We start from the raw sequence: 27,810 nt of genomic DNA on the forward strand, positions 1-27,810 counted from the left end.
AACTGATACAAAAGACTTCAGCAAAACAGGACAATGATCATTTATTTCAGACATACATTTGGAGAAGAAGCCTTAACATTGAAATGTAAAGCTCGTTCTGTTGGGTTACAGAAGCTTTATGCAGATTACAATATGCATATCATAAATTCCACACTTCATTATCTATGCACTAGACATTATCAGGATTAACATTAAAGAAATTCCCAGCATCTCAAAATATGAAGGCCTTCTCCTGTGTCCCATGAACTGGAAAATAACTAATCTAGTTTATCATTACAGGACTTAGTGTTAGGCATAAGGATCTATCCCAGATGCAACTGTCTGAATACAACGTGCGCGTTTGTGGCTATTTCACAAACCTTATTATAATACTAAACTTGAATAAAACAGGAATTTCACACAATATATAAATATTGAAGCATGTATTTTAAGCATCTGTGTAACTATTGGGATTTATTCCAATGTTTCAGCACCTCTGAATGTTAAGAGTAAACTTGTCAAGTCACTTATAATGTATAATCCCCTGATACTTCTTGCATTTGAGCTATAAGATTTTGACCCGTTGTATGAGTACAGCAGGTATGAGTACAGCAGGTAATACTTTCTAGGGAAAGAATCAATTATTTCGGTCACCTGTTTTAAGAAACATAATAACTACCACTTATGCAACTGCATTGTCATTGAGTATTTAAGTATTGTTTTTAGTCTTTTAACTGGAGCATTCAAGTAATTTTATAAGTCTGAAATGTAGTCGGCGTGAATTTAAAAAATATAGACAATGGAAACAATTACCCTGTCAATATGTGGTAGTGCCAAAACGCTCCCATTAAGGCAGGGACAGGAAGGGTCTACTGTGAAATTCCTGGCCATTGGCAGGATGTTAATTAAGCTTTTAATGGGTCTGTTGACACCCATTATCCCTGAGCCCACCTCAATTTAGTAGTGACTATGATTAAACAGTTGGGTATGATTTTCTAATGCCTCCTGAAGGTTGTCCAACAAACTCTTCCCATTTTGCAGAGGCCTATTTAGGTGTGGTGTACTTCATTGTCAAGTATTCGGTGTCTTACTGAAGGATCCAGCATGTATGGGAGAGATGGGTGTAAAGTCGACTTCTTGACTTTGCCCTGACCGTCCTAAAGTCCCTCTGTTACCCTTGCTGGCTGATGAGTTTATTGCCAGCAGCTGCCACTGTTACCAGTGGCACTGACAACAGTGAGGCCAGTGGCTCTCAGCAAGTGGGATTTCTGCCACCTAGATATTCAATCCTAAAGAAAGCTTAACAGTAGTACTGTGTTCAAAGGGCACTCAACACTAATCAGACCTCCACCATGGAACACACAGGGGTTCCCAGTCAGATTTCTGATCAGTGCCATTTAAATTCTGCCCCATATGTCTATTTATATATGTGGTTATATAGCAACCAGAAGAAATCTCATTTCAATACTGCTCTTGACACATTTTTCAAATAAAATGCTATAGTAAGTAAGAGAAGTGTTCCAATGCAAAATAGTGAAGCATCCTTCGGTTACTTTGTTTTGATAACACTGGTAATCATAAAAGATTTCTTTTGGCCATTATTACTGAGTAAGTTAAATGTTCGTTTTGAAATAATGCTTTGAGAATTTTGTAGGAAATTGCAGATATAGAAAATCTTCCCACTGTTGTAAAGTTACTAATATATAGCAACCAGAAGAAATCTCGTTTCAATACTGCTAACCGACTATCTTTTAATGCCAAATAAAAGACAAAATGCTGGAAACATCGTGTCTCTTGGAGAATGAAAGAGTTAATATTTCAAGTGGATGATCTCATCAGAATTACCAGGTATTAATACTAGTAACAATTCATCGTTGCTTTATAGTACTCAGATCACTTACAGATTTCAGACAAAACAAACTTAAGAAATCACACGACATATTCTGCACTAAACCCATAAAAGGATCTTAATGAGATAAATTTAACAAGATAGATTGAGGGTTCTTTGTATGAATGTGAATATAACAAATTCTTTTAAATGTATAATGAATAGATTCCTTAAATTTTGTCCTAGATTTCATCTGATACGAGTTCATAAAGTGCTATCATAATATCAGTTACACACTTCACAATATTTGCTATCTGCAAGAATTTGTAACTATTTAATTGGGAAACTGTCACCTTTTATCATTTATTCTTTGAAGCGAAAAGGCACAGCCAGAAAATCTAATGTGGAATTGATGGCTGTATGGGGTGAGCAGTCACAGCTACATTGAGAATAATTGTGCAGATTTGCCGTTAAAGGCATCAGTCCTATAATATTGATTGCGTTCTAACAAAAAAAAATGAATGAATGATGATTATCAGCTGAAAGACATGTACACCAAGTGGAATATATCAAGTTCTTTGTCAGGAGGGACTGACATTAGAAATGATGCAATCATTCTCCCTTCAAACCAACTAGCATGGGTTCCAGCACCAGGAAATGCTCAAACAACTGTCAGCATGAGGTGAAAATACCTGTTCTACGTTTTAGCACCTGAGTTAGTGCCACTGTTATGATGAAAGTGAGTTATAGGACTTTAAATGAAAATTTGAGGAGAAAGTGAGGTCTGCAGATGCTGGAGATCAGAGCTGAAAATGGGTTGCTGGAAAAGCGCAGCAGGTCAGGCAACATCCAGGGAACAGGAGAATCGACGTTTCGGGCATAAACCCTTCTTCAGGAATGAGGAAAGTTTGTCCAGCAGGCTAAGATAAAAGGTAGGGAGGAGGGACTTGGGGGAGGGGCGTCGGAAATGTGATAGGTGGAAAGAGGTCAAGGTGAGGGTGATAGGCCAGACTGGGGTGGGGACGGAGAGGTCAGGAAGATGATTGCAGCTTAGGAAGGCGGTGCTGAATTCGATGGATTTGACTGAGACAAGGTGGGGGAAGGGGAAATGAGGAAACTGGTGAAATCCGAGTTCATCCCTTGTGGTTGGAGGGTTACTAGGCGGAAGATGAGGCGCTCTTCCTCCAACCGTCGTGTTGGAGGAAGAGCGCCTCATCTTCCACCTAGGAACCCTCCAACCACAAGGGATGAACTCGGATTTCACCAGTTTCCTCATTTCCCCTTCCCCCACCTTGTCTCAGTCAAATCCATCGAATTCAGCACCGCCTTCCTAACCTGCAATCTTCTTCCTGACCTCTCCGCCCCCACCCCAGTCTGACCTAACACCCTCACCTTTGACCTCTTTCCACCTATCACATTTCCGACACCCCTCCCCCAAGTCCCTCCTCCCTACCTTTTATCTTAGCCTGCTGGACAAACTTTCCTCATTCCTAAAGAAGGGCTTATGCCCGAAACGTCGATTCTCCTGTTCCCTGGATGCTGCCTGACCTGCTGCGCTTTTCCAGCAACACATTTTCAGCTTTAAATGAAAATTGTCAGTTTTAAAACATATGCAGAAAGAGAGATAATTAAGAAATCCTGTTATTACAACATTATAACAAACATTTCTTTTTGTTAAACCCTCTCACTGTAACATGCAATAGATGTACCAAATCAAAGCTTGGCAATATCTCAGTCTCCAAGGGTCATGTTCGAGTCTAATTATATAAAACTTTGCAACCTATCAGATCGAAATGCAGGCAAGCTTTCTGCTGTTTGCCCACTTAGGACTTCCCTGCACATCAGGCGTTGGATTCCAAGGCTGAGATTCTGCAAAGTCGTGGAGAGGACAGGGATCATTAAAAATGGGTGGTGGGACCCACATTCAGAGGTCCTACCCCAATTTTTCATAGATCCAATTTTACCAATTGGGGAAAGGGGGAGTAACATAGATCACATGATGAAAACTCAAATGAAGCAGGGACATTTATATACCAATGAAGCAAGGACCTTATCTTGCAGTGTATGTTGAATATTCAGATAGACATAAATATTCTTGAAGGGGTGCATAAGACCTGTGGAAGAGTTGCCAGCCTGTATCTGAGAGATGGAATAAAATCCATGCTGGCAATTTCAAAAGCTATTTGTTGACAAAACCCTAAGTGCTATCATTGTAGCATTATCACACATGCCTTACTTTCCACAAATATCATAGTGAAGGGATTGTAAATTTGCAGTTTGATAGCTCAAAATGGTAATGAAGGATTAGCTGTTTGTCACATTGGGTTATAGTTTAGGTAGTCATAGAGATGTTCAGCAAGGAAACAGACCGTTCGGTCCAACCCATCCATGCCGACCAGATATCCTAACCCAGTCTAGTCCCACCTGCCAGCACCTGGCCCATATCCCTCCAAACCCTTCCTATTCACATACCCATCCGGACACCCTTTAAATGTTGCAATTGTACAAGCCTCCACCACTTCCTCTGGCAGCTCATTCCATACACGTACCACCCTCTGCTTGAAAAAGTTGCCCCTTAGGTCTCTTTTTGATAAAGACTGTCACAGGCAGCGGGCAATGTCTGGACATTGCACACCCTGTTCAGGTGTGAAAACCTCAGAATTTCCTTTGCAATTTCACATAAGCAGACAGCCATCAAAATATTACATTTATATCTCTAGAAAACTTAACTATTCTAAAGAGAGTGAGGGGAGGGTCAGCAAAATAAGCACACCATACACATAAGCACTTTGGGGTAAAATTTCTGTAAGGATTCTCCAGATCTCCTAACGTTCAAATGTGGGATCCCCTGCAGAAATGATATTCTTTGAAATTTACCACCAAAACCAAGCAGAGTGTCATTATTGCCATGAATATCTGGAAATGCGTTGACGAGGCTGTTTGAAATGTCTGGCACTGGTCTCTTTAGTAGAGTGTCGTTTCCTTGTTCGGTTTTGCCTCAAAAGTTGATTCCGGTTTAGCTTTCTTCGCTCAGCATATAATTTGGCACGCTGCATGACACGCATCTGATTGGTATGTACCATACCACAATCTCCAAACAAAGTGGACATTCTTTGAGGGATATAATGAGCCACTGGAACAGCCCTAAAGAAAGTGGAGAGACATTTACCTGAACAGGTTTCAGAGTATTAATTGGGACAAGTTACAGTGTAACTACTTTAATATCACTAGAAAGGTAGCACATAGGAGAGCTATTTTGACTCCTAAAGCTGATTTGATATTAGTACATTTGAACTATATAAACTTTGAAGAATTTATGTAAAGTTAATGATGGAATGGAATCAGCTCAGGATTTTCGAAAGTCTGACGAAAACCGTTTACAATGTAATAGATTAGGTTAGATTTCCTACAGTGAGGAAACAGGCCCTTTGGCCCAACAAGTCCGCACCAACCCTCCAAAGAGTAACCCACCCAGACCCATTTCCCTCTGACTAATTCACCTAACACTGTGGGCAATTTAGTATAGCTAATTCACCTGACCTGTACACCTTTGGACTGTGGGAGGACACCGGAGCACCCGGAGGAAACCCACGCAAACACAGGGAGAATATGCAAAATCCACACAGTCACCCAAGGCTGAAATCAAACCTGGGACCCTGGTGCTGTGAGGCAAGTGCTAACCACTGAGCTACTAGGCAATGGGTTACATAATAAAATATTTGAAAAAGTTTAAAGATTGCATTTGTTTCTCTTTCAGGCAATCCTCTCAAGCCAGATACACTTTTTGCTTACAATGCAAATATCATGGGAAAAAAAACAGGAAATTGAGTGTATTTCATATTTCATGAAAAATTTATCTTTAATGTTTTAATCCCTTATGAAATACACACACTCTCCATTTTTAATATTCTCAGTATGTTAGAGTTCTCTTTCAAAAGGACAACTTTGATGTTCATAACAGCGGTAGGTCATTCAACACTCTACCATTCAGTGACTCTGAGGCTTTGCACCTATCATGACATTCTATTGTCTTTGGCAAAACAAGCACAAAAATATCCTTCAAAAGCAAATTACTGCAGATACTGGAAATCTGAAACAAAAACAGAAAATGCTAAAGAAGCTCAGTGAGTCTGGCAGGATTTGTGAAGAGACCAGCAGAATTAATGCTTCAAGTCCTTGGAACTGATCTTGCACAATATTATCTTGCTTTGCACGGACTTTCTTTTTCTTTCAACACCCTATAAACCTGACAAACATGATAAACATCTGTTGGAAATGCATAAGTGGACTACGTGAAAAAAAGGAAAATGTCAAACTTTCGACACTTTCTAAAATAAAAAAGATCTTTTTGCTTCCAATTGCTGAATAACCTGTGTTTGGAAGAGATAAAGGATCCTGTGAGCCGATGATTGCCGAGCAATCTTGGCGAGATTTGACTTCTGCTTCAAATACTTGGGAAGCCAGAAGGAAATTAAAAAACCAGGAAAGAGCAATAAGACTGCAAGATCTCTTTCTCCTGGTTGAAATTTAGGAACCTAATAATGTCACCACCATTGCATTTAACTACCTTGCAAACTCTGAAAAGCTGCAATGTGACCAATATTAAAAACCTGGGATCCAGTTTGATTTTCAGTTGACCTAAATTTTGTTTAAAAATCTTCCACAAGTACACAGCTGTTAGAAATTTGATTTTGTCAGGCAGAAGCTCAGTGGGCTATGAGAATTCAACAACTACCTTTTTGCTTTACAAACCATTGGTCAGTAAGGGGGTCTGGGTGTGTGTGTGTGTATGTATGTAGTATTGGAAATGTATCTGAAATTTAAATTTTAAATTATAACTTACAGATTCTCTAAAAAAAAAGTAGCAAAACTAGTTGATAGGTTTTGCATAATGAAAAACAGATTGAGATTTTTTGAAAAAGCTTGTTGAGAGGTTCTTGGATTCTGGATAGCAGTATGAAAGGGAGACAATTGGCCATTTTGCTGATTAAATTTAAACATTTTTGTTCATGGTGTGATGCTTGGAATAGTGGGGCATGATTATCAGTGCATTTCTCCCATCATAGTTGAAACGGGTCATATTTTATTTACAATTTTAATTGTGTCCTTTATGTGTTATATTAGTTGAGTGGTGCCCACTTATTATTGACCCAACTTCCCTGTGTTTTTGTATCCAATTTCCACTCTGCTCCCACTTTCACCTGGTCTCTCTCTGACTCCTCTCTTCCCTTCCTGACACCTCTGTTTCCATTTCTAGGGATAGGGCATATCCACTACAAACCCACCAACTTCAACAGTTACCTGGACTATATATCCTCACACCTTGCTTCCTGTAAAGACTCCATTCCACCTCTCTCAGTTCCCCATCACCACCACATAAGTTCCGATGATGCCAACTTCGACGAGGGAACATCCGAAATGTCCACCTTCTTCCTCAACCAAAGATTCCCCAGCACTGTTGTCGACAGGGCCCTCAACAGGGTCTGACCAATCTCCCACATTTTGGCCTTCACCCACTCTCTTTGTTCCTACACAAGCAATAGGTTCCCCCTTATCCTTACCTACCACCTCACCAGCATCCACATCCAAAAGGATCATCAGCCACCATTTCCTCCACCTCCTGTGAGATGCCACCACCAGACACACATTCCCCTCTCCTCTCTTGTCTGGCTTCTGCAGAGACTGTTCCCTGTGGGACACACTGGTTCACTCCTCCTTCACTCCCAGCAACCCCATCCCCCCCTTCCCCCACAGCCCCATGGCACCTTCCCCTGCAGATGCAGAAGGTGTAACACCTGTCCATTTATCTCCTCCCTCCTCAGTATCCAAGGGCCCAAACATACCTTTCAGATGAAGCAGCACTTTACTGCATTCGCTGCTCACAATGTGGCCTCCTCTACATTGGGGAAACAAAGCCTAGACTGGGTGACTGATTCACAGATGACTACATTCTGCTTGTGAAATACCCTGACCCTCAAGTTGCGTGCCCCTTTAACACACCATCCTGTTGCCTGGCCAGTATCTCTCAGGCTTGCTGCAGTGTTCCAGCAAAACTCAGTGCAAGCACCTCATTTTCTGCTTGGGGACCCTGCAGCTCCCTGGACTTAATACGGAGTTCAATAACTTAGAGCTTGAGTTGCCCATGTCCTACCCCCTTCCCATACACACCAGGCCTTGTTATTACATAGTCTGCTACAACACACCACCTGTTGTTAGCCACTAAAACTCCCCAATTGTAGCTATTCAGCCTCCCAGCCAGGTTATCATCTATTCCTTTGTCTTTCCCACTGTTCTCCTCTCTCTTTGGGCTCTATCCTTGCCTATCCTTTACTCCTTAGCCCCTCCCCCTACCCTACCATCAGCATATACAGTAAACTGACAATTTCCTAGTTACCATCAGTTCTGAGGAAGGGTCATCATACACAAAATGTTAACTCTGATTTCTCATTGCAGATGCTGCCAGATCTAAGTTTTTACAGCAACTTCTGTTTTGCTTCCAACTTCCCAGCTGAAGTTTTTTTTTGAAAATCCATTTTGTCAAAAGAAATTCCAACCTACATTTGCCTGCAAAATTGAGTCTATGAAGGCCAATGCATTCTCCTTGTAACAATGGCCTAGAATTCTGTTTCCATAATAACAGTAGTGGGCAATTCTTAGAAATATGATAAAACTGGTGACCAAATTTATGTATATCTTCAATTTGAAGGCAAGTTCCTAGTTGCTGTGATAGGGATTTATAATTACTTTTGTCATTAAATATGCAGTTTTAGTTATAGTCTTTTTTTTTAAAAAAAGCACGTGTTTTAATCAAGATCCTAATGGGTGGCACAGTGGTTAGCACAGCTGCCTCACAGCGCCAGGGACCCAGGTTCAATTCCCCCCTCGGGCAACTGTCTGTGTGGAGTTTGCACATTATCCCAGTGTTTGCATGGGTTTCCTCCCACATTCCAAAGAAGTGCAGGTTAGGTGAATTGGCCATGCTAAATTGCCCGTACTGTTAGGTACATTAGGTAGGGGAATGGGTCTGGGTGGGCTGCTCTTCGGAGGGTCGGTGTGGGCCTATTTCCACACAGTAGGGAATCCAATCCAATAGCACCATAGTGCTAGGTGCATTTCCAGAGGGAAATGGGTCCGAGTGGGTTACTCTTTGGAGGTGTGCATTGGTTGGGCCGAAGGGCCTGTTTCCACACTGTAGGGAATCTAATTAATCATGATGGATGTTTTTCGGTTGCATGCATAAAGGACGTTCCCTATTATGGGAAATTCTAGAAGTTGAGATCACCATTTAAAAATAAAGGGATTGCTGATTTAAGAGAGGGGTGAAGGAAAAATTGTTCTTCAGTATGATGTCATTTTTGGAATTCTTGTCCTCGAAAAGATAGTAAGAGCAGAGTTTTTGAATATTTTTAAAGGCTGAAGTAAGTAGATGCTTGTTAAGCAAGGATATGAAAAGTTATTAGGCATAGGTAGGAGTTGAAGTAATCAGATCAGCGATGATCTTATTTAGTGATGAAGTAGGCTGTAGGGTCTATGGGGCTTACTCCTGCTCCTAATCTTTAAGTTCAACAATATTAACAATGATGGAAGGTTATCTAAAGAGGAAGAAAGAAAAATAATTTTCTCAGCTTTTTTGAGGCAAACAGGCTGGGTAAACTTCAGGTTTTAAATAAAGTAATAGGCTAACTTGCTGGCAAAATTAGAAAAAAGGTCCCACTTCCAAACAGTTTTCCCAAGAGCAAACTGGACGCAAATATAACAACCCAGAGAATTGCCAGTTAAAAGGGCATTGAGGGACCAAGTTATCAGCATTGTCATAGTAATGATGACAATCTGCCAGAGGAGAACAAGACTGTCACTGTGTCTGCATGAGATGAAAGTATATGGTGCAGGGCCAGAATGTTCAAACTCTAATCTTTGGAACATCAGATGGGTTTTTCCCCAACAATCAACAAGGGTTTCATGGTTATCATTAGACTGTCATTCTAGATTTTCATTTTGGAATTCAAGCATCGCCATCTGCCACAGTGAGATTTGAAACTGGGTCCCCAGAATATTACCTAGGTCTGATATTCTAGCAATAATACCATGAAGCTAATGCCTCCCCTGAGACTGGTGGTCACTTCTTGGAGCTAAAGGATCTTGGGTCAGCAAGACAATGTTATCTTCTAAAGCCATGTCAATCAACCTATACAGTTGTCATGGGAGGCTAAAGTCTGAATCCATCATGGTCACTTTCCTCATGAGGAAATCAACAACCAAGAGCAAAATGAATGGGGTAAGTATACAGCTGTACCATATTCCAGTGATGATACTGAAGGAGCCCATGGTGCACATTGCTGGTCTTGACACACCAGCTGGAGTTGCTATGTATGACTTTGAAGATGTTAATATACTGCTCTGGATGTTGTACCATACCCAAGTGACTTCTAGTAGTGCTACCAACTGCTTTCTTAAAATATCAGAAGCCACATGTTGCTTTAAGCTTGAGTGTAAAGGGCATCCTCAGCATACCCTGCTATCTCAGCCTGTTCTTCATGAAGAGTACTATTTAGTTTCACTTTGATGAGTAGTGCTACAGATTTTGCTGGTATTGGAAGCAGTGTCATTTCTGTTGCTGAGGTTCCCCCGTTTGGTAGCTTGACGATTATTCCTCACTTCCAATCATCCAGGATTTTCTTTGCAATGCAGATCTCAGATTCCTGAGCTCTGGTCTAATGATGTTCCTATTAGGTTTCAATAGCTCTGCTGGTATCTTGTCAGTTACAGATGCCTGGCTATTCTTAGGAATTCAGATCTGACAATTTCTCTCAGCTACTGAGCTGCAGTGTAGCCAGCAAAGTTGAATCCGGAGCTGCAGCTGCACTGCTGAGGGTCTTGGAATTTCTGAATGTGGAGACAGCCCATTAACTGGATACTTCACATAATATTAAGCAGGTGCAATGCTGAAATAAATGGAATTGAGATCGGAAATGTTACAATCCTAAAGTCCGCAAAATACTCAGCCACAATTTCTCTGAATGGAGACTCCAATTTCAGTGTTTTTTCTTCTGTTAGCTTCCTTCCCTCCAATTTTCAGGTTCCTTGCTGGGGTTTCATTGAAGCTATTGCCCTCTACCTTACCAACATGGTCATTCAATTGAGGGGAAAAAAAAAATCAATCTACTTACTCTTATAGAGTTGGAACTTGAAGGATCGGGACCTCATGGTATAATTTTTATTTCATTTGAGATAGGCACAAGACACAATCTTTCACTCATCTTTCCTTACGTTTTAGCAATGGTGTAAATGGTGAATAACGATCAATAGTCATTAATTTCCAGGAACAAAATTTAGGCAATTCTCAATTAACATTACAGAAAAACAGGTTTTCACATTGATGGTTTATTAAAATATGTTCTTGGGGTGAATGATAGGAAACAATAAGGTTTCTGACATTTGCAATCATAAGGCCTAAAGCAAAACAAAAGGTCAAAAGATATTGTCATGCTACATAACAGATGTCACTTTTGTCACCCTCAACAATGTATTTCAGGCTATTGCCAGCAACTGAGTTATTTTTTTCATTAACTTTCAGATTTTGTGAACTGCCTGCAGCAAGCTCATGCTGCTAGTCACAATTATTCATGTCTTTGTAATAACAGGTTATAAATACTTATGGCAACAAGTGACAACATCCTAACAGTGAAATTACTATGCATCTTATACAGCTTCATAACACATGAAATGCTTATTTTCTGAAAAATCCATGAGGCTGAAGGAAGTCATATTCTGTGCACAAATGATGTTATATAAACTTTTGCTTAAGATATTAGGTAAAGCTAAATGAATATCAAAAATAAATGTTACGCAATTATAAGCTATTCAGAAGCATATTCACCATTAGATGAGATTCTGGCAATGCAAATCATTTATTGTGCTAAAGGTTACATCAAAAACCTATTTAGGATTATCAATTGTAATGTGTAATAGTCTTCGAGGAGAAAGTGAGGTCTGCAGATGCTGGAGATCAAAGTTGAAACTTTATTGCTGGAACAGCACAGCAGGTCAGGCAGCATCCAGGGAACAGGAGATTCGACGTTTCGGGCACAGGCCCTTAATGTGTAATAGTGTAATGCATTTGCCTATGCTAGAAGCTAACATTTATAAATACTTAGGACCCTGCTTCATTAAAAGAGGGGACATGGAGATAGAAAATCTCTGTTGCATCCCTGTGGCAAAACCTTGACTGATCAGAATCTACCTGTCTTATTGGAGAATTAAGATTAACAATTAACTGTTCTGCTTGCATCTCCAAGACCCAGTCAGTCAATCAGGACTGCACCCACACCCCTTCTCATGTTCTATTAACTCATTTAACTCGTGTGCTTTTTAGCAAGTCTGTTTCTTGTGTCTTAGTTCTGATGAGTGCAAGAGTGGCACAGTGATTCAGTGGTTAGCACTGCTGCCTCACAGCACCAAGGACCCAAGTTTGATTCCACTCTCGAGCTACTGTGTGGAGTTTGTACATTCTCCTCATGCCGAGGTGGATTTTCTCCCACAGTTGGAAAGTGTGGAAGTAGGTGGATTGGCCATACTAAATTAGATTAGATTAGATTAGATTACTTTACAGTGTGGAAACAGGCCCTTCGGCTCAACAAGTCCACACCGACCCGCCGAAGCGTAACCCACCCATACCCCTACATTTACCCCTTTCCTAACACTACGGGCAATTTAGCATGGCCAATTCACCTGACCTGCACATCTTTGGACTGTGGGAGGAAACCGGAGCACCCGGAGGAAACCCACGCAGACACGGGGAGAACGTGCAAACTCCACACAGTCAGTCGCCTGAGGCGAGAATTGAACCCGGGTCTCTGGCGCTGCGAGGCAGCAGTGCTAACCACTGTGCCACCGTGCCACCCAAATTGCCCATAGAGTCCGGGGAATATGCAGGCTAGGTGGATTAGCCATTGGAAATGCAGGATTACAGGGATAGGTTAAGGAGGTGGATCTGGGTGGGATGCTGTTCAGAGAGTTGATGTGGTCTCGAATGGGCTGAATGGCCTTCTTCCACACTGCAGGAATTCTTTGATTCTCGATGAAAATCTTCAACTTTAATTGTCTCCTTTAAGCAAGTTCTGTACTACCAAACAATTATTCAAATGCCTTGGTCAATGTACTCCTTTAAAGTTCTACTTTAATACAAGTTTAAAGCAAACTAGTTAAAAACAGATTTTAGACCAGCTATTTTTTAAGCAAAACGTGAATAATGTTTGAAATAGGTTTCTGGGCAATGTTCTGGAGGCCAGAATTCTGGAATTGTCCAGTAAACCATTGATATTGCAGTGGGCAAATGAGTATATATTCATCCTTTAATTATGCAGAATTCAAATATTACTGAGAAAAGGCGCATGCTATCAAAGCTGACCTTGCAAAGGTCAGAATACTAGAGTCAAAGGGAGCAATAACGTACATTGCATGAGAAAGATGCTGATTGATTAACACGTCTACTCCAACTTGATGAGGTGTTGCGACAGAAAATGCAATAGGAAACTATTGTTCATTATGCTTATGCTAATTTCTAAAAAAAAGGTGCAATGCTTGGACATGTTCCTTCTCCTTGACAGGACTGGTCCTTGCAGATGAATATATATATATAGCTGCTGTGGTTGTGGTATGTTCGCTGAGCTGTGAAGTTGATTTGCAGACATTTCATCCCCTATCCAGGTGACATCTTCAGTGCTTTGGAGCCTCCTGTGAAGCTGTACTGTGTCTTCTGAAATTTATTTCATTCCGTTCCTGCTGTTTCCAGTTGCTTGGTGTAGTGACTGGCATATTGGGTCTAGGTCTACATGTTTGTTGATGGAGTCCATGGATGAGTGCCATGTCTCTAGAGATTCTCTGGTTATCCTTTGTTTAGCTTGTCCTATGATCATTGTTATCCCAATCGAATTTGTGGTCCTTGCGTCACAAAGCTAGTCCTTTTTTCTTCTAAAAGCTGTTCCTTGGCTCTAGGAGATTCTGCCCTTGATATTTTTCAGAGGGGCAATAAACCAGGCCAGACTCCGATCAGTCTGGTTTGGTACAGAGATGAAAAGAATTTTGAGAGGCCTTTTGTTTATATGTAAGCAGATGAGACTTCAAGCCAAAGTGGTCATGTTTTAAAAATGACCTGTATAATGAAACGGGAGTGGTCAGTTCTTTAGCTAGCTGAGCTGAGCAGGTTTTAGTTCAGTCTTGAACTGGGAAGTTCAACAGGGAGCTGTGTGGAAACTTTCTCTTTTTCTGCTCTTCAACTTCAACACAGAGGTGACCTTATAGAGGTTTACAAACTTATGAGGGGCATGGATAGGGTAAGTAGGCAAAGTCTTTTCCCTGGGGTCGGGGAGTCTAGAACTAGAGGGCATAGGTTTAGGGTGAGAGGGGAAAAGATATAAAAGAGACCCAAGAGGCAACTTTTTCCACACAGAGGCTGGTATGTGTATGGAATGAGCTGCCAGAGGAAGTGGTAGAGGCTGGTACAATTGCAACATTTAAGAGGCATTTGGATGCGTATATGAATAGCAAGGGTTTGGAGGGATATGGGCCAGGTGCTGGCAGATGGGACTAGATTGGGTTGGGGTATCTGGTCGGCATGGACGGGTTGGACTGAAGAGTCTGTTTCCATGCTGTACATCTCTATGACTCTTATATGTTTCATTTATACTGGGTTTTAAAAGAGTATTCAGAACAGCAAAATTAAGACTAGCTGCATAGGCTGAGTTCTGGATGGGTTCTTTATTCTGATCTTTGTGTTTCATTGTGTAATTCTGGGAATACATTTTTGTCTGTTTTAAAATCTAGTAGTCAACCTAGCTATCTTACTCCAAGTAATTTTCACTGTACACTTACTGAAACAAATTGCAAAGTTATGGTCTGGGCTGCCTGCTTAAGAATGTTTTGAGTGGTCTGGCCTAGTCCATAACACTTGTCATCTTTGTGTTTGACTACTGGGGACAGCTGGTTGTGGTGTTTCATGGCTAGTTGGTGTTCATGGATACGGTTTGCTGGTTTGTCCTAAAGTGTGTTTTATGCATTCTTTGTAAATTACATTAGTCTTGCACATGATGGGTAGAGGGTATTTTGTCCTGGTGAGTTATTGTCTGAGTGTGGCTGTTGATTTATGGGCTGTCTTGAATCTCAGTGGTCAGAGAAGCCTAGCTGTCAGTTCCGAGATTTTTTTTATCCAAGGTAGCATGGCTAGTGAGTTAGGTCATGGCATGTCCTTGTCACATTATTAGTCCTAATGCAGCTTCTCTTGGGTGTTTGGTGTTGTAGGCTATTTACACCGGCCACTACAATGACCAACTGGAAGCAGCAGGGACCGAACCAAATAAATTCCAGAAGACACAGTACAGCAGCACCTCACAGGAGGCTCCAAAGCATGGAAGGTATCACCTAGACAGGGAATAAAAAATGTCCCAGCTCGGCAAACATAACCACAACCACAGCAACTGGCACCTAAACGACAAATCTTTAGAGCAAACCTTGAATATATATAGCTTCTAGTAAGTATAAGTGAGACACATTAAGGGTTCATCTGATGATCTTACACTGATTGTTAATGTAATTTTTTGAGAACTCGGTTGTTCAACAAATACTGTCTAATTGCAGAATTACATTTCATGTTAGAAATCATGTTTGAGATTTGTAAGCATGGGCTTGGTGAGTAATGAACGTACTTAACCTCTTGGCAATTGCTGAAGAAACATGCTGTTTGATATGATCTACCATTCCTTGTGATATACAGCATATGTATCTGGGGACAAAAGTTCCATGCTGTTTTGTCAATAGCAATGTGTCAAACAAGCAGAATCAAAAGTCTGGGCATTTGCATCCCTTTCTAAAGGAGTATAACTTTTTTTGTTGCCTTTGAATTTTGTTATTGTTCATCTCCTTGGTTAGTGTAAAATGAAAGCTTTTCCAGCCTATCTACTTCCTCACATATACTTTTTTTTCTGGACTATTAAAATAAGTTGTGTCAAATTGCCTTCCTGACCAATATTGTGATCCAATGTCATTTTGAATCTTTTTCATTCCTTCCAGACCCAAATGTGATAGGAAGACTAGTTGAAAGGAGCCTGATCACCTTGCTTCAAAAATCTGTTGTTTGGCAAGTTGCGGATGGATCCACGAGAAGGAGATGGAGTAATAAATGAATAACTTTACACATTCAATAAAACAGTTTGAAAGCTCTTTAGTAAGCCAAGTTAAATATTTACAGAAGGATTTTTTTAGAACCGGATTATGATGAATTTTTGAATAGAAACATTTAATTTAGTGTTTTCCAATACCCTATTACTAACCTGTGACCTTCTAATTTCTCTGTCAATTCAGTTGCTTCTTCACTGTCATGGTTATTACTGCTTGGGTGTCCAAGTTGGTCTTCTAGAGGATTGATTTCCAATCTTGTCACAGGATATTCAACTGTATTGAAAGAAAACAAAATAACTAAAATGGTTAAATACAAATCATGGAAGGAAGATGAAACTCTTTCTTTGTGCTCTACTGTCTACTGATTCTGCTCATCACCCTCGAAGACTAATTATTTCTGACTTGGCTCCCTAATGGAGCAATAAAATAGTCAACAAAACCCCAAATTCTTGCAAGGTGAATGAGTTATCATACCAATTATATAAAATACTTACATAAAGAAATTAAGCAAGTCTGAAAAAAAAAGCAGCAATGTTCTGCGTTCTTCCAGTGGTTCATTTAGCATTTGAGTCTCACATGCCAATATGGTTTCAGATTTTGGAGGTGCTGGTGTTGGACTGAGGTGGACAAAGTTAAAAATCATACAACACCAGGTTATAGTCCAACAGGTTTATTTGGAAGCACTAGCTTTCGGAGTGCTGCTCCTTCATCAGGTGATTGCATTCATCCACAACCACCGTAAGGAGCTATCAAAATGAACGAAGGCAGACCAAGCCTCCTGTTAGTTAAAGAGTGATCCATCTGAAGAAGATAGCAAGAATCTTGCCTGTGGTACCTCTCTATATTCAAACTAAAGATCCTGACATTTTTTGTCTTATCTGCATAATTTTATGCTAAATTGGATATCATAGGATTAAACAATTGCCCACCAAGTATTTACCCCTTGAGTAGGGGAGAGAACTGCTGGTGGACAAAGGAGGAATGGGGAAATACAATGCTGTGTGAATAATGAGGTGCAATCTACTGTGGATTAGGTCATGAGAAGTGCTGCTCTGTACATTTTAATATATCTTGTTATTCTAACTGGAGTTGTTTATATCCATTACCATGCCCAGAAGGCATGAGGAGGGTTTTTAATTTGAAAATTATAGTCTCATTTCTTATTTTTTAAAAAATGGACATTTGATGGACTTCAAATTGCTACTGACCTCAATATGTGGTTCAAGTGGACATATGATGACCCATCATCCTCCCGGATGTAACGCTGTTGCATTGTATAGACATTCTAGTCAAACCTACACAAAGGAGCCATAGATAATGCACTTCCACAGCCAGGTTTAGTTTAAAGAAAACCACTGAAATTCCATATGCTCAAGGCACTAATGGCCTCCTCAGGTAGCTCCTACAATACATAACGTTTTTGATGAGATACATGAGAGCCACCATATTAACCAAGGCAAATCTTCCAGAAAGCCTGGTCATGTGAACGAAATCTCTGGGACTAAATTCTTCTTGTTTTTTTGGCAAAGCACCTTTGAATGAGATTCATGGCACACCATAGCCCATGTCAACTTTTCTCATGCAATCTTCCACTCTTCATTGAATTAATTATGCAGCCAGACCCTACAATGCCATTGTGTAAGGTTGCATGGCAGGAAAGGTGGAAGTGCTCACCACAGCTGGAACTTTGCAATGTTCACATCATCAGTGCGATATTTAAATTCAACTCTACAGGACTTCAAATGTTGTAAGCCAGTAACTGACCTTCATACTGGTCCTGCATCATTGTCCAAAAGATAATGGCCCAGGAAAGTAGTTTAGCTCATCATTTTAACAACAGGAACCTGGAGATGCCAATGGATGAATGGTGGAGAGAAGGGAAGTGCTGTACCCTGCTGCCCAGCAAGGCAGTGCTCATCATCAGACCCACTTAACCTGGACTAAGATAATGGCTCACATCAATGTGGTGCCCCAGGTGAAAAACAAATGTACAGCAGTGCAGGAACAATAGCTAAGGTAAGTTCCACCATCTTCTTTCGGATAGTTGACATCTACAGGGCCCCCACTCACTAACTTTGCCACTTCACATTACTTTCATTAATGCTCATGGACTACACTGAAAGCAAAAACTGCTGGAGTGAGAAACAGCGTTAATATTTTGAATCTATGGACTAAAACTCTCATCATTGCATACATCGTGTCCATTCAATGGCTGTCATCCACTTCATTCTCACAAACTACTAATCCTTCCTGCCCTCTGCACTTCCAACTCACTCACTGGGTAACATCTCCCACTCTCCTGTATCACCACTATGTACCCTTCCACGCATTGTCATTATACTCAGTCCTTCACTTCACTTGGAAAAATTGGCCCTAAACCAATGTTTCCACAACTAACCTATCTGTAATCCCTTGTTTTGTTGTACTTGACCTGTAGCATAAACAGTGGTGATCCCCTAGGACTAGAATCAAACAAATTCCTTGACTGACTGTGGCAGTACCCTCTGACTAATCATTATATTATTTTGAGCCCACTGAGGACTGGTTCCTTTTGACTTTTAGAGATGGCCATTTGGTTAAATCATAAACAATGTGTTTGTCATATAAACTGGATTTGCTGCAGAAGTGACTTTGACATAACACCGCAGCATACAGCAATATGTCCACTCCTTTGACAGTTGTGCCCTAAACTGTGACAAGCTGCATTCTTCCTCCTATGCACTAAAACAAAATGCAAGCAAAAGAGGGTGGCAGCATCAAAATAAAGGCAGGATGAGTAACCACCAAGAAATGAAGTCAAGAGCCATAGATGCATCTTGTGTAGTTGCAGATGATGCATGTGTGTCTCTTAGTGTAAAGCGACCTGTCAAAAGCAAGCAATTTGTAGGTATCTCTGAGCTCCAATGTGAAGTCCTGAAGGGCTAAAATGGTCAGACAACAGGCATTATTGGTAGTTTGTCATTGCCAACTTGTTTTGACAAGGGGTGAAGGAGGACAAAGCAGAGGGAGCATGCAGGGGCCTTACGATGAAGGTAGAGTGGGAATGAAGACCCAGATAGGCATATAGTAAGCTGCTGTCACCAGGCAACTGCCCTGACCATCATGTCAGGAATCAACACTATCTAGTTTCTTGGGGAAGGAGTTAAGAATTGGAAACTGCATAGAATGAGGAAAGTTGAAGTAATGCATGAAAATAATTACTCATGCTCATTAGTGAGATTCTGAACTTGGAGTTAACATTCAAATTTATGTTGAATTCAAAGCAATATATATTTACACAATCTTCGCCATTTCAAATGGTATCATTGGACTTCAGTTATAGCCCTTGCCCTAAATCTTTGTGCAGGAGTAGGCCATTGGACTCCTCAAGCCTGCTTCAACATGATCATGGCCGATCATCGAGCACCATACTCTAATTCCACTTTATCCCCCATATCCCTCAAGCCTCAAGACCTACATTTACCTCCTTCTTGAAAATACAATGTTTTAGATTCAACCACTTTGTGGTAGTGATTCCACAGGCTCACCACCAAGAAATTTCTCTTCATCCTAGTCTCAGTCCTAAAAGCTTTACCCCTTATCCTTAAAGTACAACCCCTGGTTTTGGAGTCCTTTGCATTCAAAATATCTTTCTACATCTAACCTGTCTAATCTTGTTAGAATTGTACAGGTTTCTATGAGATCCTCACTAAAACATCACCACTAAGATTACTTTATATTAATTATAAATATAAAAGGACATGAACTTAGGTTTGTGGGGAGGGATAGTATGTTATTATTCATTGACTTAATATATATTAAAATTTGTTAGCATCTACTATTAATATATTTATTATTAGGCAAATGATAGTGCGCATGATAGATCAGATCTATAAATTTTTCACATCCATTTAGATGTGGAGGTATGATTTAAATATCCTAGTCTTACCTTGGATGTTCACGATAATCCAGTCATCTTCCTCATTCTCGTACAGAATATTGTTCATTCCACTCATTCCTTCATTGTCTTCTCTGTCCATCTCACCCAGAAAGAAACGGGTGAGTTTGCCAAGCATGTTTGACATGCGTAAAGTTAATCTGAGCTATATCCTTCCAACAGGGCTTCAATAATGATTGTTGTTCCCTTAACTCCTGTATTAAAAAAAAAGTACAACTTGCAGTTTAGAAAAGTAATATATTGTAACTCAAATTAGGATTGAGGATTGGACCATGCCATCAATTCACAATAGTGAGGGGTAAATGTAATGTTGCAGCCTTTTAATACCAGAACCCTATGACTGATGTGTGCTTAAATCTCCAAGCCAACTGCACAGCAGCAGCTTTAAATGAAAGTCATCATTCGAAATACTGGGTCAATATCCTACATTACATTTATAATAGTGCCTTTTCTGTAATATTACTTTCCAATCATGCTAGCATTAACAAGTTTTCACAGTACAGAGGTAGTAGGATCTGGTCAGAGATGTAAGCTTTAAAAGGAGCTTCTTAAAAGAGGAAAGAGAAGTGGAAAGTTTAAGAAGGAATTGTGGATTTAATGCAATGGTTAATGGTAGGATAAGGAAAAGTGAGGATGTACAAGACATCAGAAATTGAGGAGTGTTGTGCAACATTGCCTCACCAAAACAATATTGGAAATACTATCACTACAAGGACCATAATTGTTCAAGGAAAAGACCAATCATCATCTCCTTAGGAGGATTAGGAATGGCAATAACTGTGGCCTTTCCAGATCCATCCTCATCATGAAAACAAAAAGAGTGTACAATTAGCAGATAGATTTGTGTCCAACACCATCAATACATAAATGAAAATCTTTCTGGTGTTTATGACCACTACATGAATGCTCTGTGAAGAAATTTGGGGCAAGGGAGTAGTTCAGAAAAAAACATTGGCAATGATATGTTTTGTGGTGATGTGGCTACAATTTCACTGCCCATTTTTTTAAAAAGTGGCCTTACAGTCCTGAACGCAGCATGCTTATGCTGTCCACATGCACAGATTTAAGTCTGAAGATGATGGCCTAGATTTCATTCAATGGCAAGGGAATGGGTCTCAGTGTTCATTATGCTTACAGCTGCCCACAGTCTTCGCTTTTTAATCACAATTTACAACTTCTGGAGATAATTTCCAGTGTGCATCCTTCATTGGGCATCTGTATTGTTTGCAGTCAGGACAAACAATAACATCTCTCTTCAACTAAACTCAATAATCCTCAGTGGAGTTGTATAGGTCTGAACCAAGAAGTACAAGTTAAAACGTTCAAGTAATGCAAAGCCATGTATGGAAAGCAAATAATGTGGAAAGGATGACAGAATTGAGAGACAAAATTTAAAAGCCCAATCCTTTGCCATAATTTTCTTAGATGTGTTTAGCCGATTGTGAATGTGCATCTCACACTATCCTTGCCTTTTGCTTGAGTTTGATGATTGTTGTTTGTGATGCGGACATTCACATCAACCAGTCTGCAGTGTGTTGCTACACAAATCAAATCTTCTTAAAATAATACCATACAATGTTCCAATTTCATTCCTGTTTAAAAATGAGAAGTATTGCCACTGTTTGATAGGGCCAGACCATGGTGCTCCTCTCACTGGTCAATTTCACTTTTGGGGAATTAAAAAAACAGAAAACAGACTGTTGGCAATGTAAAAATATCTAAATAAAAGGCATTAAATCTGTTCTGATAGTCTTGCTTCTATCTCAAATGATTCCGGGCCCTGACCTCAAAATGCTCGTGTATAGAATATGGCTGACTAACAATACTTCAACTGTTCTTGGGAAAACAACAACAGCATCTTAAAAAGGAAGAAAAAAAGATCGCGAGCTTAGAAAAGGAATTCCACAACTTAAGTGTTATGCAACTGAAGACATTGAAGACACTAGTGAACCTTTTTAAAATAAAAAGAAACAGGGATATTTCAAGAGGCCAGAATTAGACGAACGCACACACCTAAGAGGGTTATGGAGCTGGGGGGATTACAGATAGCAAGAAACAAGGTCATGATCACTTTTGACATCAAGTATGAGAATTCTTTTTCAAGATGAGGCATTGTTTAACAGGGAGCAATTATAGGTCGGTGAGCACCAGGATGATTGGGACTTCTCATCATTTAGGACATGGGTAGTCGTATATACAGAGGTATTGTTAAATAATGCAGATGATTAGAATTTATTATCCTTTTTGATTGCGCCAGTAAATTGCATATTCCTTTGTGCACACCTCACTTTGTAGTGAGGGATTGCAAGTCAATGTTGCAAAGGTAGGGCTACATCAGGTAAGGGATATATGGGGCCCACTATAGTAGGTTTGACAGGCCACCACAATCATGGAGGAGACTATGCATCCCATTCCCATTGGCAGGAAAATGGACCTCCATTATGTCAGCATTGGGAAAGGGCTGACACCAGACACCCACTCTCTGACTAATGGAACTTTAAGTAGGTTTAATAGTGAACCATTTTAAAATCATTATCACCGAGATCATGAGGATTTAATAGTAGCTGAGACTCTCTCAAACTTGCATCGGTTTCTTGCGACTCCTGAAGGTCACCTTGTCAGTAGGCTCCTTTCATAAGGCACATACTGTCTGATGAGGGATTGTGATCTTGGAAAAGGGAGGTGCCCAAAGAAAGCCACTTCTTACCTATGCCTCCAAACCATTTCACCAGCAGCACAGCCCTCATTCCCAACTGCCATGCATCTGGTAGATGCATGACTGGCAGGAGCCATGATTCCTGGTGGTGCTGGCAAGCAGTGGAGAGCTGCCAACCTCTGATTGGCCAGCAGTTAGAAGGAGGGGATTCCTACTGCTGGAATCCTAATTCTCAGAGAATACCTAATACTTACTACATTTGGACCTCCCTCATTAGTTTTCTAACACCACTGTGCAGGACCTGTGTCAGGACCACTATATCTATATCCAACAATAACAGTATTAAAAATGGGCCACTAGATCCTGACGGTTTACCAGTTATGGAGAACATTCACCATTGCTGGAGATAGAATCCGGATTTACTTTTGTCCTGTCCTTTAGATGAAGACAAGGAAATGAATATGTATAACTAACTGTCCCAAACTGTTTTTAAAAAATTCAGAGCCTAACAAGGGCAGCATGGTGGCTCAGTGGATAGCACTGCTGCCTCACAGTGCCAGGGACCCGGGTTCGATTACTAGTCAGGAGTGTGATGGAATAGGGTCCACTTGGCTGATCAGGTCCAACTGCAATAACACTCAAAGCTCATACACAGCGCAAAAGCATTCCACTTGACCAGTGCCTCATCCACCAGGCTTCATGTCGGTTTATTCTATCATGGGTGAAATGTGGCTACAGCATGTTTCATCCACAAAATGTACTGCTGAAACTGCCAAAGATTCTTCTACAGCCCCTCAGTAACCCTGCAGCTCTGATCACCTTGAAGGACAAGGGTAACAGGTCATTACCATGAAAAGTGAATATCACAGTTAAACCCAACCCAGCAAAAACAGTCAGGGGATAATGTTCAGAAATGGGAATCATGGCTGTTACTTCCTTTGCGCAAACATAAACTCAATCATATAATTACTCTGGTTGAAATTAGACCATGTAGTGCATTTACCCACAGAACCATCATTAGACTAACTCTTAATTTTTAATTCACTGCTTTAAACTAACAGAACATATGCCTAGAAAGTGGATTTGAACATATACCAGCAAGATCAACAAGTAGTATACTAACCTGTTAAATGAGATAATCATAATTTAAAAAGGCACCAATATAACCACAGAAACAAAGAATATTATGCAGTATTTAAAATGTCATTAAACAATTCATAGCCAGGTCTGCTATTTCTACAGTTGTATAAACCATTTTCCCAACTGAATTTAGACTGTGCTTATAAAGTATGGAATATGTAATCATTCTTATTGAATAACTTTTGTTTTAATTTAAATCGCTGTATCAATTTTAACTTACTACACTTAAGATAATAAGACCATAAGACTTAGGAGTCGAAGTAAGGCCATTTGGCCCATCGAGTTCACTCTGCCATTCAATCATGGCTGATGGGCATTTCAACTCCACTTGCCCGCATTCTCCCCCTAGCCCTTAATTCCTTGTGACATCAAGAATTTATCAATCTCTGCTTTGAAGACATTTAGCAACCCGGCCTCCACTGCACTCCGCGGCAATGAATTCCACAGGCCCACCACTCTCTGGCTGAAGAAATGTCTTCGCATTTCTGTTCTGAATTTACCCCGTCTAATTCTAAGGCTGTGTCCACGGGTCCTACTCTCCTCGCCTAATGGAAACAATTTCCTAGCGTCCACCTTTCCAAGCCATGTATTATCTTGTAAGTTTCTATTAGATCTCCCCTTAATCTTCTAAACTCCAATGCATACAATCCCAGGATCCTCAGCCATTCCTCGTATGTTAGACCTACCATTCCAGGGATCATCCGTGTGAATCTCCGCTGGACACGCTCCAGTGCCAGTATATCCTTCCTGAGGTATGGGGGTGTGGGGACCAAAACTGGATACAGTACTCCAAGTGGGGCCTAATCAGAGCTTTATAAAGTCTCAGTAGCACATCGGTGCTTTTATATTCCAACCCTCTTGAGATAAATGACAACATTGCATTCGCTTTCTTAATCACAGATCCAACCTGCATGTTTACCTTTAGAGAATCCTCAACTAGCACTCCCAGATCCCTTTGTACTTTGGCTTTATGAATTTTCTCACCGTTTAGAAAGTGGTCCATGCTTGTATTCTTTTTTCCAAAGTGCAAGACCTTGCATTTGCTCACATTGAATTCCATCAGCCATTTCCTGGACCACTCTCCCAAACTGTCTCGATCCTTCTGCAGCCTCCCCACTTCCTCAGTACTACCTGCCTGTCCACCTAACTTCGTATCATCAGCAAACTTCACTAGAATGCCCCCAGTCCCTTCATCCAGATCATTAATATATAATGTGAACAGCTGCGGCCCCAACAGTGAACCCTGCAGGACACTGTTTGTCACTGGCTGCCATTCCGAAAAAGAACCTTTTATCCCAACTCTTTGCCTTCTGTCAGACAGCCAATCCTCAATCCATACCAGTAGCTCACCTCAAACACCATGGGCCCTCACCTTACTCAGCAGTCTCCCGTGTGGCACCTTATCAAAGGCTTTTTGGAAGTCTAGATAGACCACATCTACTGGGTTTCCCTGGTCTAACCTACTTGTCACCTCTTCAAAGAATTCCAACAGGTTTGTCAGGCACGACCTCCCCTTACTAAATCCATGTTGACTTGTTCTAATCCGACCCTGCTCTTCCAAGAATTTCAAAACCTCATCCTTAATGATGGATTCTAGAATTTTACCAACAATCGACGTTAGGCTAATTGGCCTATAATTTTCCATCTTTTGTCTTGATTCTTTCTTGAACAAGGGGGTTACAACAGCGATCATCCAATCATCCGGGACTTTCCCTGACTCCAGTGACTTTTGAAAGATCTCAACCAACGCCTCTGCTATTTCCTCAGCCACCTCCCTCAGAACTCTAGGATATAGCCCATCGGGTCCAGGAGATTTATCAATTTTAAGACCTTTTAGTTTTTCTAGCACTTTCTCTTTTGTAATGGCAACCATACTCCTCAGCCCCCTGACTCCCTTTAATTGTTGGGATATTACTCATATCTTCCACTGTGAAGACTGACGCAAAGTACTTATTACGTTCTCCAGCTATTTCCTTATCTCCCATCACTAGGCTTCCAGCATCAGTTTGAAGTGGCCCAATGTCTACTTTTGCCTGTCGTTTGCTTCTTATGTATTGAAAAAAACTTTTACTATCATTTCTAATATTACTGGCTAGCCTACCTTCATATTTGATCCTCTCCTTCCTTATTTCTCTCTTTGTTATCCTCTGTTTGTTTTTGTAGCCTTCCCAATCTTCTGATTTCCCAGTGCTCTTGGCCACTTTATAGGATCTCTCTTTTTCTTTGATACATTTCCTGACTTCCTTTGTCAGCCATGATTTGGAGATGCCGGTGTTGGACTGGGGTGTACAAAGTTAAAAATCACACAACACCAGGTTATAGTCCAACAGGTTTAATTGGAAGCACACTAGCTTTCGGAGCGACGCTCCTTCATCAGGTGATTGATGAAGGAGTGTCACTCCGAAAGCTAGTGTGCTTCCAACTAAACCTGTTGGACTATAACCTGGTGTTGTGTGATTTTTAACTTTGTCAGGCATGGCTGTCTAATCCCTCCCCGGATAATCTTTCTTTTCTTGGGGATGAACCTCTGTACAGTGTCCTCAATTATACCCACAAATTCCTGCCATTTTTGCTCTACTTCCAGTCTATTTTCATCAGTTCCTCTCTCATGCCCTCATAATTACTTTTATTTAACTGTAACACCATTACATGATGCGGAATATAAAGGGCTACCCAAAAGGGCGAGTTTTAGTGACTTAAAACAAAACACCTACAACAAGATATGAAACAAGACATTTCAACCAGCAGCTTTAAAACAGTCAACTACATAATTCATAAAAAATATTGCTGGGTTTTATACAGAATGCATGGCAATAGAAATAGATTTTAACTGCGATTTGTAACCCAGTTTGGATAAGCGTGTCTCCAATCGAGAAAAAGTATTTGATCCGTACACAGCGTACCTGCTAAACTTGATTGGTTGAGAAATCTGCAGTCTCTGTGCTCTGAATGGAGAAATGGGTCAAATGTGATTGGCTGTGGGAGAGCCTCCAATTCTATAAACTCAGTCGCTGGAGAGATTCCTTTTACGACAGACCTTCATTATAAAAACAAACATTTTTGCTTCAACCTAATGACCTAAAACTTCATTTTACAAGGTCGGCTAGTTCCTTCAATAATTAAAACATTGCAAGAGTCTTCGAATGGCGGAATTGCATTTTTTTTAAAAATAAAACAAAACCAATAAGGATACACGTTGGGCTGACTTTTATCAAGCTGCCGAAAAAAAATCTCACTCGTACTGGATTCGCTTTCACACAGAACAGAGCGATCAACTCGGAAGATTTCACGCGTTTTGACCTTGAACTTTGGATAACGTTACTTAAAATATCGATCGTAACATCTCAAAACGCTATGTGATGTTTTCAGTCACTACTTTCAAACAGTAAAGGCATGTTTTATGCTCAAAACAGGAAACAATAAAGACGTCCTAAGGTATACATCACCGAAAATTACATTCCCAAAAACAACTCCTCGTTACAAATACATAGCAAAACTTCTTGAGATGATATAACGGGCAGGGGAGTAACCGTAATGATTACCGATGGAAAGAAGTCATCCAAGTGACCGTCCTCCACATTTAAATCCACTTTAAAATGACATTTCCGAGCAAAAAACATGAATGTTATCGAATTCAAGTTACCTTTCAAACTATCCTGTTGACGAAACGGAGGAATTCTAATCTAAAATGACTCTAAACCAAGCTCGGCCTTCAGAACAACAAAACCATCTCCAGATTTATTTTGATCAGCTGTTTGCGTAATCTCCCATTTACAAACAGTGTCACTGACTCCGCCTGTCAAACCCAATAAGACGGTATCAACTTCTCTCGTTACCCAGTCCAGTACCACAGTGTTCTGTCCGACCACTGCAGCTGCTCCTAATGTTTGGTGAAGCGAAAAAAAATCCTTCGAGTGTTGACTCCGCCCCTCTTAGAGACGTTTTACTTGTCCTGTGCACTTATCAACAAATGCATTGAAAAAATAATTCCTGTTTGAATTTGGATTGACACTGGTGATGGGGTGTTTAATAAAGTGTTGGAGGAGGTTTGAGGTTTATTGTAAACCTCCAGCGTCTCACTGCTCCAGCTGATGTCTG

At 40.5% G+C, this 27,810-nt stretch overlaps 2 protein-coding genes across 4 annotated transcripts in view; one reads left to right on the forward strand and one right to left on the reverse strand.

Annotated features, from left to right (window-relative positions):
- Window positions 1-16,029, forward strand: part of LOC122558372 (uncharacterized protein F13E9.13, mitochondrial) — a 45,477-nt gene extending 29,448 nt beyond the window's left edge. For both annotated transcript variants that reach the window (XR_015759946.1, XM_043706870.2), the window contains one exon: window positions 15,872-16,029. Coding sequence is in view for 1 of the 2 variants with exons in the window: in XM_043706870.2 (XP_043562805.1) it covers window positions 15,872-15,984 (113 nt within the window). In the remaining variant the exon portion in view is untranslated. The remainder of the gene's footprint in view (window positions 1-15,871) is intronic.
- LOC122558373 (uncharacterized) lies at window positions 3,328-27,586 on the reverse strand. Of its 2 annotated transcripts, none has more exons than XM_043706872.2 (5): window positions 27,356-27,586; window positions 26,607-26,749; window positions 19,908-20,110; window positions 16,132-16,252; window positions 3,328-4,951 (listed from the first exon to the last, which is right to left on the reverse strand). In XM_043706872.2, exons 3-5 carry the CDS (start codon window positions 20,041-20,043, stop codon window positions 4,708-4,710), a joined length of 501 nt encoding a protein of 166 aa, XP_043562807.2. In that variant the 5' UTR covers window positions 20,044-20,110; window positions 26,607-26,749; window positions 27,356-27,586; the 3' UTR covers window positions 3,328-4,707. The 2 variants fall into 2 exon arrangements, with proteins under 2 accessions (XP_043562807.2, XP_043562806.2); XM_043706871.2 differs by having other exon boundaries at window positions 3,329-4,951; window positions 26,616-26,749; window positions 27,356-27,584.
- Between the last annotated feature and the right edge of the window lie 224 nt (window positions 27,587-27,810).

Source organism: Chiloscyllium plagiosum, unplaced genomic scaffold (assembly GCF_037043375.1).
Source record: "Chiloscyllium plagiosum isolate Xiang-an unplaced genomic scaffold, Cpla_swu_hap1 HiC_scaffold_17, whole genome shotgun sequence".
In the NCBI taxonomy this organism is placed as follows: Eukaryota; Metazoa; Chordata; class Chondrichthyes; order Orectolobiformes; family Hemiscylliidae; genus Chiloscyllium; species Chiloscyllium plagiosum.

What these genes read in the sequence shown, in the direction of transcription:
- LOC122558373 (XM_043706872.2), bottom strand. Translation starts at nt 20,043, where the DNA reads ATGTCAAACATGCTTGGCAAACTCACCCGTTTCTTTCTGGGTGAGATG. An exon ending in GATTATCGTGAACATCCAAG is followed by an intron (nt 16,253 to 19,907) that starts GTAAGACTAGGA and finishes CTTTCAATACAG; the next exon opens with TTGAATATCCTGTGACAAGA. An exon ending in GAGAAATTAGAAGGTCACAG is followed by an intron (nt 4,952 to 16,131) that starts GTTAGTAATAGG and finishes CACTTTCTTTAG; the next exon opens with GGCTGTTCCAGTGGCTCATT.